We start from the raw sequence: 13,950 nt of genomic DNA on the forward strand, positions 1-13,950 counted from the left end.
CATGTCTTGAACTGAGTTTTTTTTTCCTATTTAGTTGCCTTGTGCTTCCATTGCACCCGTTCTGTTGGTTTGGGTCAACTTTTCAAGGCAACCAGTGATGGCTCCATTCCAAGGGGTCCAACCTGGCCCATGGGAAATGGGTGCCTTTGCCCTGCTTTCTCTGAAAGTACACCCTTTTCTTCTTGAGGATACCTCTTCTTGCCTTTAGGGATTCATTCAGTAGCTAGCCAGCTTATAGCCTCAGTTCTACTTGGATATGGGTCAGGTACCAGCCCTTGCATCCTCAAGTTCTAGAGGATACTAGTCAAGCTCTCTGAGTTGCTCTTTTGAAGTTCCCTGCAATTTGGTTCAGTGGTAGAATTCTCCCTGCCGGTGCGCCTCATACATAGCCACCACCCTTCTGTCAAGGGCGGCTTTCATGTTGCTGTGATGCTGAACAGGTTTCAGAGGTGCTTCCAGACTGACCTATTTGTTCATCTGTTTGGATTAGGAGCCAAATAAGGTTCGTGCATTACATTTGATTGATGTATCTCTCAAGTCTCTTTTAATCGTCCCCCTCCTTTTAGTGCTTTTTGTTTGTTGAAGAAACTGGGTCATTTGTCCCATAGAATTTTCCGTGATCTGGATTTTGCTGATTGCAATCTAGTAGTGTGATTTAACATATTGACATATTCCTGTATTCCCTGAATTTCCTGTAAATTATGATTAGATCTGGAGGCTTAATTCAGTCCAGATTCAATTTCTTTTTCTTTTTCTGGCAAGAATAGTTCGTGGGTGACTCTGTGTATTTCCTGTTGCATCACATCAGGAGGCGCATAATATCAGATTATTTCCCTTTTAGTGATACTAAGAATGATCACTGGGCTCAGGTGTAGTCAGCTTTATTTGTCATTTTGAAGTTCCCCACTAATCTTTCACCTAATGCTTTTAGCAGCCATTAATAATTGTTACCTAGATCCATTATTTTGTTATTATAATTTTGTTAGAGGTTGCAAAATACTGATTTTTCTAATTTTAGCATCTATAGCTAAAATTTTTCTATAAAGAAACATTTCTATAAAGGCTTCTATAAACTCTTTCCCTTAGTAACTGATTGGTTATCCTGAAACAGTGTTTGTACATAAAAGTCAGGTTCGGTGCTTCAATTTTCCCTTTCTATATCAATTTTTAGAATAATGAGTTGTTCACTACCAACTTCCAAAATAACTATTCAGTTGTAAACGTTTTTAGTATAGTTATGAATGTATGACTCTTCATATATTTGAGGGATTTCAGACCATTGAAGTCATTATTCTTTTTGATGTTTAAATTTTCTCCTCTTTGTCTACTGGAATCCTTTAGGCTGGTTTCTGTGCTCTTTGATATGGCCCCAGTGGTCTTTGAGAGCTTTGTTGCTTTCTAGAACTGTAGGATATCTTAGGCTCATCTTGTACATTTCCTGCCCCAGGTCTGGCTTCAGCCATTTCTCCAGCAAGCCCTGGTTCTTTTTAGTGGAAAACTGGTATTTGGCCATCACAATTTGGGTGCTAGGAAAGGCACTCATTTTTTATTTTTAGCTTTTTCTTATTAATCTTACATCTCTGAATAGTATATTTGGGGCACTATTTCTTGAGGTGGCAAATCTGCACAGTTTTCTTCCTACTTTAATAAATGAGCATTTATTGAAAGCTCTTTGACTCTGTCCTCTACCATTCTCTTGCCTCATCTTCTCAGTAGTTATATTATTATTTTCAGTTAAACTGTAATCATAAATTGTGTTCACACCATTATGCCTCTGTAAATATTAGCCATTGCAGAGCCAGGTAGTGTACATATAATATATCTTTTCTCATACAACTTTTTATTTTTATTGAGTTTCTAATTGCCTCTCTTTTCTTCTCACATTTTCTTACAAATATACTATTACGACAGAGTCCCATTTTCCCCAAAAGACCTGTTGTGAGGAATAGTCTTATAGACTACTCCACACGATTTGTGTCTTTATTAAATGGCTGGTTTCAGATCTTACATTAATTTCCTTAATTTATTAAGCACAAACACACATTAGCAGGTTCTTGGCTATCCCGGACACCAGAGATCACAGATCACCAAAGAGGGGAGAAATGAAAGAGACAGGTCAAGCTAGCGGCAAGCGAGGACAGCAATTAGACGGTGCAGCTTGATGATGCTGTTTGATGGTTGGCAATAATCTCCAGTCTCGGTGGTTAGCGATGGTCTCTGAATCACAGTAGCTCCCTGTGGGCTCTTGAGCCTGGTAGCAGGAAGGTCTACAAGTAAGCCCAGGATGAGCTGCTGCTGCCCACTGCTTTGTGACTGTTCTGTTCAATGTCTCTTGAACTAGGAGTAAGCCCGGGTGAGCTGCTTCAGCCCACTGCTTCCTAGTTCTCAACGTATGACTGAGGGCAACGTCTTTTGAACTTAGGAGTAAGCCTGGGTGAGCTGCTGCAACCCACTGCTTCCTAAGTTCTCAATGTATGACCAAGTGGCTCTGGGAAGGCTCTGAGCACCATTGTCTCCTTCTGTTGCTTCTTTTATACGTGTTGGAGCTCTTTGAGCTCATCTGATTGATGTTGATAAAGCCCTATGACGTTATGTGGCTTCTCCTTGGTTTCTCCTTGATAAAGTCTATCAGTCTCTCTGGTTGTCCTGATATGACGGTTTTCCTCAGCCCAGTTTACAATGTCTTTTTATCTCTTGAGCCAACGTTATAGACTGAACTAAAGAGGATGGTTCAGATCATGTCTCTTGAGCCTGCTCTCCACAAAACCTCTCTTCAGAGCCTTCCAAATACTTGTTTCAACCTGGTTTGATTACTCTCTACCCAAACCAAACCTGTTGCTGTCAAGTCGATTCTGACTCATAGAGACCCTAGATGTTAACCTGGCACTCCCCCCATCTGTGCTGTGTCATGGATTCTTTGTTATTTTGGCACGAAGAGCCAAAATAACAAAGCAATTGATATTTCTCAGCAATTGATATTTTCCAGAGACGTCTACTCTTGACTGTCTTGGAAGCGGGTGTGTGTATATGTGTATGGGGGTGTGTAGGGGTGGGGAGAATTTCCTGGCTTGTCAGATTTTAGAATCTGACCATTTGCTTTTCATACCAGGTTTTACCTAGGAGTAGGGAAATTTCTACATTGGTTTCCTTCCTTTTGTTCCCTTTACAATGAAGACCATCTCCTATAGCATGTATTTATAACTCTTGGGACGTTATCAGATGCCCAGCAGGGGCAGCTTACACTACCAGAGAGAATTTGCTTTCAACACACGAACAAAGAACTTTTATATGCATAGAAAGAGAAACAGATAACACCAAAAATGAGGATAGATTAAGTGTGGGTGAGTGTGGTGTTTGCATTGATGGCACAACAGAAGAAACTGTTAGATAAGTGGTTAGTCTCAATACTCTAAGTCAAGTTACAGGAGGTGGAATTTCAAAGAGTGCTGTTTCTAATCAGAATGCCCTAGTCACTTGCACTGTGGAATTGAAAATCTAATAACACAGGGGCTGCCTTCCCACAAACCTCCCGTCAAGTGGGCCATTATGGGGAAGGCAGAATAAGATTTGCAATGGCAGGGCAAGTTGGATAACACTTTGGGCAGAAATCAGTTTTGGAAACATGACCTAAAACAAAACCATTGCTGTTGAGTTGATTCTGATTTGTAGCCACCCTAAAGGACAGAGTAGAACTGCCCCATAGAGTTTCCAAGGCTGTAATATTTATGGAAGCAGACCGTCACATCTTTCTCCCAAGGAGTAGATGGTGAGTTTGAACCGCTGACCTTTCTGTTAGCAGCCAAGCACTTAACCACTAATTTTTTTGGACAAGCTTAGTTTGGGTTGTTTGCAGTCAGGGCAACATCATTTGACTTGGAGCATGTAAACGTGTTTTTAGGACAGACTATGTTAATTATGAAAAAGCTATTGTCTGTCAGCTTCAACGTGGTTACTCTATTCTGTCCCACTGGGGCTGGGACCCTGCAAAATACTGTCTATCCTTTGCCAGCTTGTCTTAGTTGTCTGTGCTGCCGTAACAGAAATAACAGGAGTGCATGGCTTTAACAAACAAATATTTTCTCACAGTTTAGGACTCTAGAAATCTGAATTCAAGGAGTCAGCTCTAGGGGAAAGCTCTCTCTCTCTGCTCTGTGGGAAAAATCTTCTCTCAGCTTCTCCAGCATTATTCTCTGTGTTCTTTGGAGATCTCCAGGTGGCATCTGCCTTTCCGCATTTGTGCTTGCTTCTGTGTGCCTAATCTGCTCTTTTTATATGCTTAGAGTGATTGGTTTAAGACATATCCTATATTGATATGGCCTCATTAATATAACAAAGAAAACTCTATTCCCAAATGGGATTACATCTACAAGAAAAAAACAAACAAACAAATCAAACCCCGTTGCTATGAAGCTGATTCTGACTCATAGCAAAAAGGCTGTAATCTTTACAGAAGCAGACTGTCCCATCTTTCTCCCTCAGAGCGGCTAATGGGTTCAAACTGGCAACCTACTGGTTTTCAGCCCTTTAACCATGGCACCATCAGAGCTCCTGTTCCACAGGTATAGGGGTTAGGGTTTATAACACATATTTTGGGGGTGCACAAGTCAATCCGTAATACAGCTGGCTCCCTTTTAGGCTTTGCCAATAAGGGAGCTAGCAGGAGGCTCGAGGAGAGAGCAGGGACCTGCTCCTTCCTGTTTTGCCTTCTGTTCCTGACACCACTACACCAGCAACAGCTCTGCACCCTGGCCCTGATGGTTTGTCCCAAACCTGTCGCCGTTGAGTCGACTCTGATTCATAGCGACCCTATAGGACACAGTAGAACTGCCCCACAGAGCGCCTGGTGAATTCGAACTGCCAACCTTTTGATTAGCAGCTGAACTCTTAACCATCGTACCAAAAGGTCTCCCAGTTTGTCACAGTCCCTAGCTTTTATCTGACTTTCCGAGAACCTTTACCTTACACAGCCGGACACAGAGATCTACCTTCATGTTCATATAGGCAAAAGGAAAGAAGTCTGAAGGAGTAAAGAGAAAATGAAGTCAAAAGGTATAAATGAGGAAGCAGTTTTAAAAAAGGACAATCCAAAGTGTTGCTTAGAGATTTAAATAAGGTGTATGGTGGAGGAAGGTGTTGTATATCAGGCATCAATTTTAGAGTTTTAGATATATTAACCCATTTAATTAAACAACAACTTTTTGGCATGGTAATACTATTACTCCCATTGCCAAGTATACAGTTCATTGGCTTTTAGTGTATTCACAGAGCTGCGCAACCATCACCACTGTCTAATTGCAGAACATTGTCATCACTCTAAAAACAATACCTGTAACCGTTAGCAATCATTCCCTATTTTCCCCAACCCCAGTCCCAAGCAACCACTAATCTGCTTTGTTTCTCTATGGAGCCATGATGATTTCATCAATAAAAATATTAATATCCTTCAATGTATCTGGGAGCCCTGGTGGTACAGTGGTTAAGAGCTCAGCTGCTAATCAAAAGGTCAGCAGTTCGAATCCACCAGCTACTCCTGGGAAACCCTATGGGGCAGTTCTACTCTGTCCTATAGGGTCACTGTGAGTTGGAATCGACTAGACGGGTTTCTGGTTTTTCTTTTTTTCCAATGTATCTACTGGCGCTTGCCTATTATTGGATCATCATATTTCCATAATTTTTTATTCCATTTCTTTATCTGTTGAGATATGGATATGTAGCAGGCAGAGTCTACTCAGGAAAACAGAAACCATACCAGTTATTTTAACAGAGAGAATGAGAGAATTTAATATACAGAATTGACTAAACAAGTGTTAAAGGATGAAAAAAGCAGAAGAGGACACCAGGGCCACACAGAGATAGTAACTGCAGGAAGCAGCTCCACCCCTGGGGCTTAGAGGAACAATGGAATGAGAGTGAGGGTGGTGTCATTACAACCTGGAGCTTGGAAGTCAGGGAGCTGTCTGGCTAGTGCTGGAACCTCAGATGCTCAGAGAGGGAGCTCATGGTGCTGGTACATCTGAGAGGCACCCTGAGGCAGGTTCTGGATTCTTTCTTTTCTTTTCTTGAGTCTTAGCCATGAACAGTTTTGGCTGTGAAACATTATGTTCTTGGCAGCTATCTCCAATTATTTTCAAATGAAGTTAATTATAGTTTGATAAAGGCACATTAATAGTTTTCACCGTGTTTTTAAGTATCTGGAAATTAATAGTTCTTTCTTTCTTTAATAGACATACACAAAAGAATGGGCTGAGGTTTTAAACCACAAAAGTAAGCATGTGGAAGAAGCTGTCAGAGAACTTATATCAATATTTGAGAAAATTTATGAAGTTAAGTACAGTGGAAAAACAGCAAAACAGACAGCAGGTAATTTTTCTACTTACAATGTTTGAATTGCAAGCACTACAAACATGTGGGTACTTTGTTCATTATCACTGCTCTGCTATGTGACCTAGCACAAATTGTTTACTACCTCTCCTGGAGGGAAGGGACTGTGCCTTATATTTATGTTGATGCTCACAATTCTTAGCATCCTACCTTGCACATAATAAATATGTCTGACTTTTTTAATGAGATGGAGAAACAAATCGCCAACTTCAAATGGAAGGAAGGGAAAGATATGTAAAGCATTACTGAAAAAGAAGAACAAAGTGGGAGGCCTCACACTATCTGATTTTAGAACACATTACACTGCCATAGTAGGCAAAAGAGCCTGGTACTGGTACAGCAACAGATACATAGACCAATGGAACGGAATTGAGAATCCAGACGTAAATCTGGCCACATATGAGCTGATATTTGACAAAGGCCCAAAGTCAGTTAAATGGGGAAAAGAGAGTCTCTTTAACAAATGGTGCTGGCATAACTGGAGATCCATCTGCAAAAAAATGAAACAAGACCCATACCTTACACCATGCACAAAAACGAGCTCAAAGTGGATCAAAGACCTAACTATAAAATCTAAAACGGTAAAGATCATGGAAGAAAAAATAGGGACAACGCTAGGAGCCCTAATACATGGCATAAACAGTATACAAAACGTTACTAACAATGTAGAAGAGAAACTAGATAACTGGGAGCTCCTAAATATCAAACACCTATGCTCATCCAAAGACTTCACCAAAAGAGTAAGAAGATTACCTACAGACTGGGAAAAAGTTTTTAGCTGTGAAATTTCTGATCGGCGTCGGATCTCTAAAATCTACACGATGCTGCAAAAACTCAACAACAAAAAGACAAATAACCCAATTAAAAAATGGGCAAAGAATATGAACAGACACTTCACCAAAGAAGGCATTCAGGCAGCTAAGAGATACATGAGGATATGCTCATGGTCATTAGCCATTATACCCACTGCCACTGAGTCAATTCCAACTTATAATGACCCTATAGCCATTAGACCCTAAAGCCATTAGCCATTAGAAAAATGCAAATTAAAACTACAATGAGATTCCATCTCACACCAACAAGGCTGGCATTAATCCAAAAAACACAAAATAATAAATGTTGGAGAGGCTGTAGAGAGACTGGAACACTTATACACTGCTGGTGGGAATGTAAAATGGTATAACCGCTTTGGAAATCGATTTGGCGCTTCCTTAAAGAGCTAGAAATAGAAGTACCATGGGATCCAGCAATCCCACTCCTTGGAATATATCCTAGAGAAATAAGAGTATTTACACGAACAGATACATGCTCAACCATGTTCACTGCAGCACTGTTTACAATAGCAAAAAGATGGAAGGAACCAAGGTGCCCATCAGTGGATGAATGGATAAATAAATTATGGTATATTCACAGAATGGAATACTACCCATTGATAAAGAACAGTGAGGAATCTGTGAAACATTTCATAACATGGAGGAATCTGGAAGGCATTATGCTGAATGAAATTAGTCAGTTGCGAAAGGACATATTCTAGGAGACTACTATTATAGGAACTCAAGAAATAGCTTAAACACAGAAGAAAATATTCTTTGATGGTTATGAGGGTGGGAAGGGAGGGAGAGAGAGGGATATTCACTAATTAGATAGTAGACAAGAACTATTTTAGGTGAAGGGAGTGACAACACACAATACAGGAGAGGTCAGCACAACTGGACTAAACAAAAGCAAAGAAGTTTCCTGAATAAACCAAATGCTTCGAAGCCCAGAGTAGCAGGGGTGGGAGTCTGGGGACCACGGTTTCAGGGGACATCTAGGTCAATTGGCATAATAAAATCTGTTAAGAAAACATTCTGCATCCCACTTTGGTGAGTGGCGTCTGGGGTCTTAAACGTTAGCAAACGGTCATCTAAGATGCATCAATTGGTCTCAACCCACCTGAAGCAAAGGAGAATGAAGAACACCAAAGACACAAGGTAATTATGAGCCCAAGAGACAGAAAGGGCCACATAAACCAGAGACTACATCAGCCTGAGACCAGAAGAACTAGACGGTGCCCGGCTATAACTGATGACTGCCCTGACAGGGAACACAACAGAGAATCCCTGATGGGCCAAGAGAGCAGTGGGATGCAGACCTCAAATTCTCATGAAAAGACCAGACTTAATGGTCTGACTGAGATTAGAAGGACCTGGAGGTCATGGTCCCCAGACCTTCTGTTAGCCTAAGACTGGAACCATTCCCAAAGTCAAGTCTTGAGACAGGGATTGAACTGGACTATAAGAAAATGATACTGGTGAGGAGTGAGCTTCTTGGCTCAAGTAGGCACATGAGACTACGTGGGCAACTCCTGTCTAGAGGGGAGATGAAAAGGCAAAGGGGGACAGAAGCTGGTTGAATGGATACAGGGTAGAAAAAAGGAGTATGCTGTCTCATTAGGGGGAGAGCAACTAAGAGTGCAAAGCAAGGTGTAGATAAATTTTTGTATGAGAGACTGACTTGATTTGTAAACTTTCACTTAAAGCACAATAAAAAAGATAAGTCTGAGTCATGTCTGTGATTAAACTGTTAAAGAGGATTTTAACATCTAGTAATATAGTGATCATGGGTACAGACTCTGGAATCAAACAGACCTGGGTTCAAATCCTGGCTTTGACATTTTCTATTGTGTGTCCTCAGGCAAGTTACTTAACCTCCCTAGCCTCAGTTTTCATCTATAACATGAGGATACCAAGCACACAGTTCTCGTAGAATTTTTCAGAAGATTAAGCAAAATAAGTACAGCACTTAGCCCACTGTCTGGCATAGGGTAGATGCTCAGTACTGTATTTTTAAGCAAAGAACGCAAGCCTTCTATGTTTGTTTGTTGACGATGCCAATTTTTTTTATGTGTTGCTGTAAAAAAAAAATTAGCATAGCATGCTTATGAAAATACTTTGGGGGGGAGGGCGTGGTTGGCAAACAAATGTAGAGGGCACATGTTATTTGCATAAAAATGTAATTTCTAAGAATTTTATGGTTTTAGTTCTTACATTTCTGAGTTAGTTTTTGTATATTGTGTGAGGTATGGGTCCAGGTACATTCTTCTATTTGTGGAAATACAGGTATCCCAGCACCGTTTATTAGAAAGATTGTTCTTTCCCCATTCGATGGACTTAGCATCCTTGTCAAAAATCAATTGACCATAGATGTACAGGTTTATTTCTGGACTCCCCATTCTATTCCATTGGTCTATGTGTCTGTTATTACACCAGTACCAGACTGTTTTGATTACTATAGCTTTATAGAATGTTTTGGGAATGCTCAGTAATTTTACTTTTTTTTTTATATATATATATACATATATTAAGAGCTATGGTTAAGAGAGATACCTAAGAGCTGGGGTTGGAAACCCAGGCCTGTCTGACATGGAAGCTGCTCTTCTGCCTCCTCCATAAATTGAAGGGATGGGAAGTCTGATTCCCCCCTTTTTTTTTGAGGTTTACATGGCAGCATGTCTATAATCAATACAATTGATGTCATTCCCAAGCCTGGATGTTTGGCATTTGAGTTGGGGGTCCCCAAGATTCACTAAGAGGACTCACAGGACTCAGCATATAGTTGTACTCACAGATATAAATTATTACAGCAAAATGACAGAGAGCAAAATCAACAAAGGAAACGACACAGAGGGTGAGGTCCAGAGGAAACCAGGCACAAGCTTCCAAGAGTCCCCTCGCAGTAGAGTCAAACAAACGTGCCATATTCTTCCAGCAGTGAGTTGTGACAACATGTGGGAAATGTTGTGTACCAGAGAAGCTTACTAGAGACTCAGCGCTCATGGTTTTTAACTGGCAGCTAGTCATGTAGACATCCTCTGTCTAGCACGTACCAAAATTCCAGACTCTCAGAAGGAAAGCATGTGTTCAGCATAAACCACATTGTTTGTACACACAGTTTGGGCACATTCCTTAACAATTAGGGAACGGTGGGAACCCCCTTGAAATCCAAGTTTCTAGACACCAGCCAAGGGCCACCCTTGCAAATTGGCCTTTCTAAGGATAGCAGTCTTAGGTCTGCTGTGTTAACTCTTCTGTGCAATGTTCTCATTGTGACTATTTGATTTATTCTAATTTTTAACAAAAAAAGTGAACTAAGCAAAAATAAAATCTAAAATGTTCATGAATCTGGAAAACTTCATTTGGATGAGACTGTGTTTCAAGACTTTTTTTTATAAAGACCGTTCTCTGTATAGAATGAGCTATATATGCCTGCCTACACAACTGTTTCGGGGGCTCATGATACAGGTAGCTGGAGTCTAATTGGAGTGCGAACTTCCAAGGAAGCAAAGATCATGCCACACCATGTATGTTTTCACTTCTCTAAGGAATGGCCTAAATAGCTCTGTGTCTTAACACACTCTGCCTTTTGATTCTGCTCAAAGCCTTATCACTGTAGGTCAAGTTTGCTTGACTGGGAATAAGAGAAACTTCCTTACTTTACCAGGTCTGTTGAGGCAAATCTATATGACAGGGTGCCTGAATTATTTAAAGTGGCTGAAATAATTTTGATCCTACTGGATTTCCTGTTCTCCCAATTTCAGAAAGCCAAAGGTTTTAATCGTTTCACTAAATATATACTAATAAGCCCAAGATGTAAGGAGCTAAGTTCAAATCCTCTTTATCCAGGGCAGGGGATTTTAAGAAAAGATTCTCTGCAGCAGGTACTTATTTTAGGCTGAAGGCTTCTTAACCTCAGCACTACTGACATTTTGGGCGTCGTCCTGTGTATCGCTGGATATACAACATACCCCCTGGCTTCCTGCTGCCTGGACTGTGGTGCAAGAGCAGGGAACTTTAAGTTTTGCTCAGATTGTCCTGTCCTTGGTTATATTTGAAGAGAAAGACTTAACTGCATTTTAAAGTTTTATTTTCAAGCTCTAAATAAGAGCTTATTAGAAATTTGCAATTGGTGGTTTTACTCATTGGTATTATAAGGGCATGTGTCTGTCAATGATGATCCCTGTTTGCTCAAATATCTGCTCTTTCCACCATTCCCTGCTCAGGGAAGTAGCATGAGGGTGTGTTTGTGTAGCGCAGGCCGCTGACTAGACCAGGGCTGTGTTTCTAATACGAGAGCATGCCACCCATATGTTCCAAGGAGACCCAAGAGATGGCTCTGCTTAGTGTTAATTAGCTAATTACTATCCCTTTTGGATTTAAACTAGGAAATATGTGGGGAGTTGGCTTTTTGGAGTGAGAAAACATTGCAGACAAGCAGAGATCTCATGAAAGTGACATTGTAAGGTGAGAGAGAAGAGAGACAGAGAGAGTGAGAGAGGGGGAGAGAGAGAAGTATCTGTGCCTGGAACAATGGTCCTCAACGAGGAGGAAGATTTTCTGCCCCAGGGAACATTTGGCAATATCTGGAGACATTTTTGTCACTTAGCTTGTGGAGTTGCTACTAGAATCTAGTGGGTAGAGACCAGGGATGCAGCTAAACATCCTATAATGCACAGGAGAGCCATTTCCCCACCCCCCAACAGAAAATTATCTGGCCCTAGACCTCAACAGTGCTGAGGTTGAGAAACCCTGAGCCTGAAATCAGTATGCATAGCATGTCTTCTATCTCTTAGAGTTTCTCACTTGTAGCTTAATTAGTTTTCTCCAGAAGTGTCAAAAACACAAAAATAACAGTTCATTAAGTTAGAAAACTCAAGAGGTAAACAGATAATTTAGAAAGGTCACATGAGAAAATGCTCTTAAAATGTTTCTTAATTCTAGATTCTCAATATTTAGAGTATGTTACTTAGTCGAATGGCGATTCTGTTGAGACTGGTGATTTAAATTGAATTTCAGAACGACTCCTACAGAATAAAAGTTTAAGTTTTAAAAGTAAGAGCTTCTTAAGGAACTTCCTGAGAAGCTCTGGCTATATAGAATTAGCCACGTGTTAAAAATTAAATGCTACGTTTTTGTTTTGTCTTTTATCTATAGAACAGCGGAAACACGTTGTTTTTGGAAGTGAAACAGAGGAGGGTGAAAGTGCTGAGTTTGATGCTCATATTGTGAGTGAAGATGCTAATGATAAAGAAGATGAATTTAAAAAGGTAAGTATTATAAAACACACTCACATACTTTCACAGAATGATGACTCGGAGAACAATAGATAACCCACATGGCGTTTGCTCCAGGTAGGCCTGAACCTAGTCTGCATGTAAATCCAGAGATTATAGTTTTCAGCTTTGTACTGTAGGATCTGACAAGATATAACAAGCCACAGTTTTCCCCAATATTGTCACCTTTTGATGTGATTCTGTTGATTATAGCTTATAGGTACCTTCCGCTGTTGGGATTGACTGCTTTTTTAATATAGTAAATGTCACTTCTGGGATCACCAGGCCTTTCTTTCAAGGTGCCACTGGATGGGTTCTCGCTGCCAACCTTCCAGTTAGTAGCCCAGCACTAGGAGCAGATTAACCAGTAAACACAATATGCCCTGGCTTGCACTGAACAAGGTATGCATGGGTTTAATTGTATTTACTTGCTAACTCGTGGTGAGCAATTTCATATGGGTTTGACTACATCAGGTGAAATTGTGCACTGCAGATTGGTGGGAAGGCACAACTGGGCCCATGTGTACCTTGCTGATTGGGTAATCCGGCCCTGCCAAGCGCTTACACGTTCACACCACCCAGGAGGAGCCAATCCGTTTGACTCAGAGCAGAGGACTTCATTCTCAGTGATTATGTTTAATAGAGTTATCTCTATTGTAGGTCCAGACTCTGAATCACTTGGAGCCCAGGGATCTGCATTTTTAACCAGCACCACAAATGGCCTGTGGACTCTCCCCCAGGAGAAACCCTGGACTGGGCAGATATTCAGTCCTGGATATGTTGAGAATGATGTTTGGGAAGGAGACGCGGGATTCTTTTTTCTCCTTAGGCCTCACCCTTCTGGTCACACATCAGCTCTGAACACCACTCCCATATTTTCCCTGGCTCCTGCACTCTCCTGCTCCCATCAGTTTTCTTAGTCCCTCATAGCCATCTCCTTTTTATTCTTTCTCTATCTTGCCCACTTTTGCTCTCTCTAACACACACTCTAATACAGTTTAGGAAAGAAACAGCACACATTTCTTTCCCTTCCACCTTCCTGCACAAGGATAATATTACCAGTTGTCGAGGAAACACTTCCCTGCCAACCCTGGATTTTTTTTTTTTTAATTAATTTTTTATTGTGCTTTAAGTGAAAGTTTACAAATCAAGTCAGCCTCTCATACAAAAATTTATGTACACCTTGCTATATACTCCTAATTGCTCTCCCTTCAATGAGACAGCACACTCCTTCCCTCCACTCTCTCTCCTCATGTCCATTCGTCCAGCTTTTGACCCCCTCTGCCTTCTCATCTCCCCTCCAGACAGGAGATGCCAACATAGTCTCATGTGTCTCTTTGATCCAAGAAGCTCATTCTTCACCACTATCATTTTCTATCCCATAGTCCAGTCCAATCCCTGTCTGAAGAGTTGGCTTTGGGAATGGTTCCAGTCTTAGGCTAACAGAAGGTCTGGGGACCATGACCTCTGGGGTCCTT

General features: G+C 40.9%; 1 protein-coding gene across 1 annotated transcript in view; it reads left to right on the top strand.

Moving 5' to 3' along the window:
* Positions 1-13,950, top strand: part of DNAH8 (dynein axonemal heavy chain 8) — a 347,089-nt gene that overhangs the window by 69,100 nt on the left and 264,039 nt on the right. The window contains exons 18-19 of the mRNA XM_003404207.4: positions 6,225-6,360; positions 12,354-12,466. Coding sequence (XP_003404255.4) covers positions 6,225-6,360; positions 12,354-12,466 — 249 coding nt within the window. The remainder of the gene's footprint in view (positions 1-6,224; positions 6,361-12,353; positions 12,467-13,950) is intronic.

This window comes from Loxodonta africana, chromosome 1 (genome assembly GCF_030014295.1).
Source record: "Loxodonta africana isolate mLoxAfr1 chromosome 1, mLoxAfr1.hap2, whole genome shotgun sequence".
NCBI classification, from domain to species: domain Eukaryota; kingdom Metazoa; phylum Chordata; class Mammalia; order Proboscidea; family Elephantidae; genus Loxodonta; species Loxodonta africana.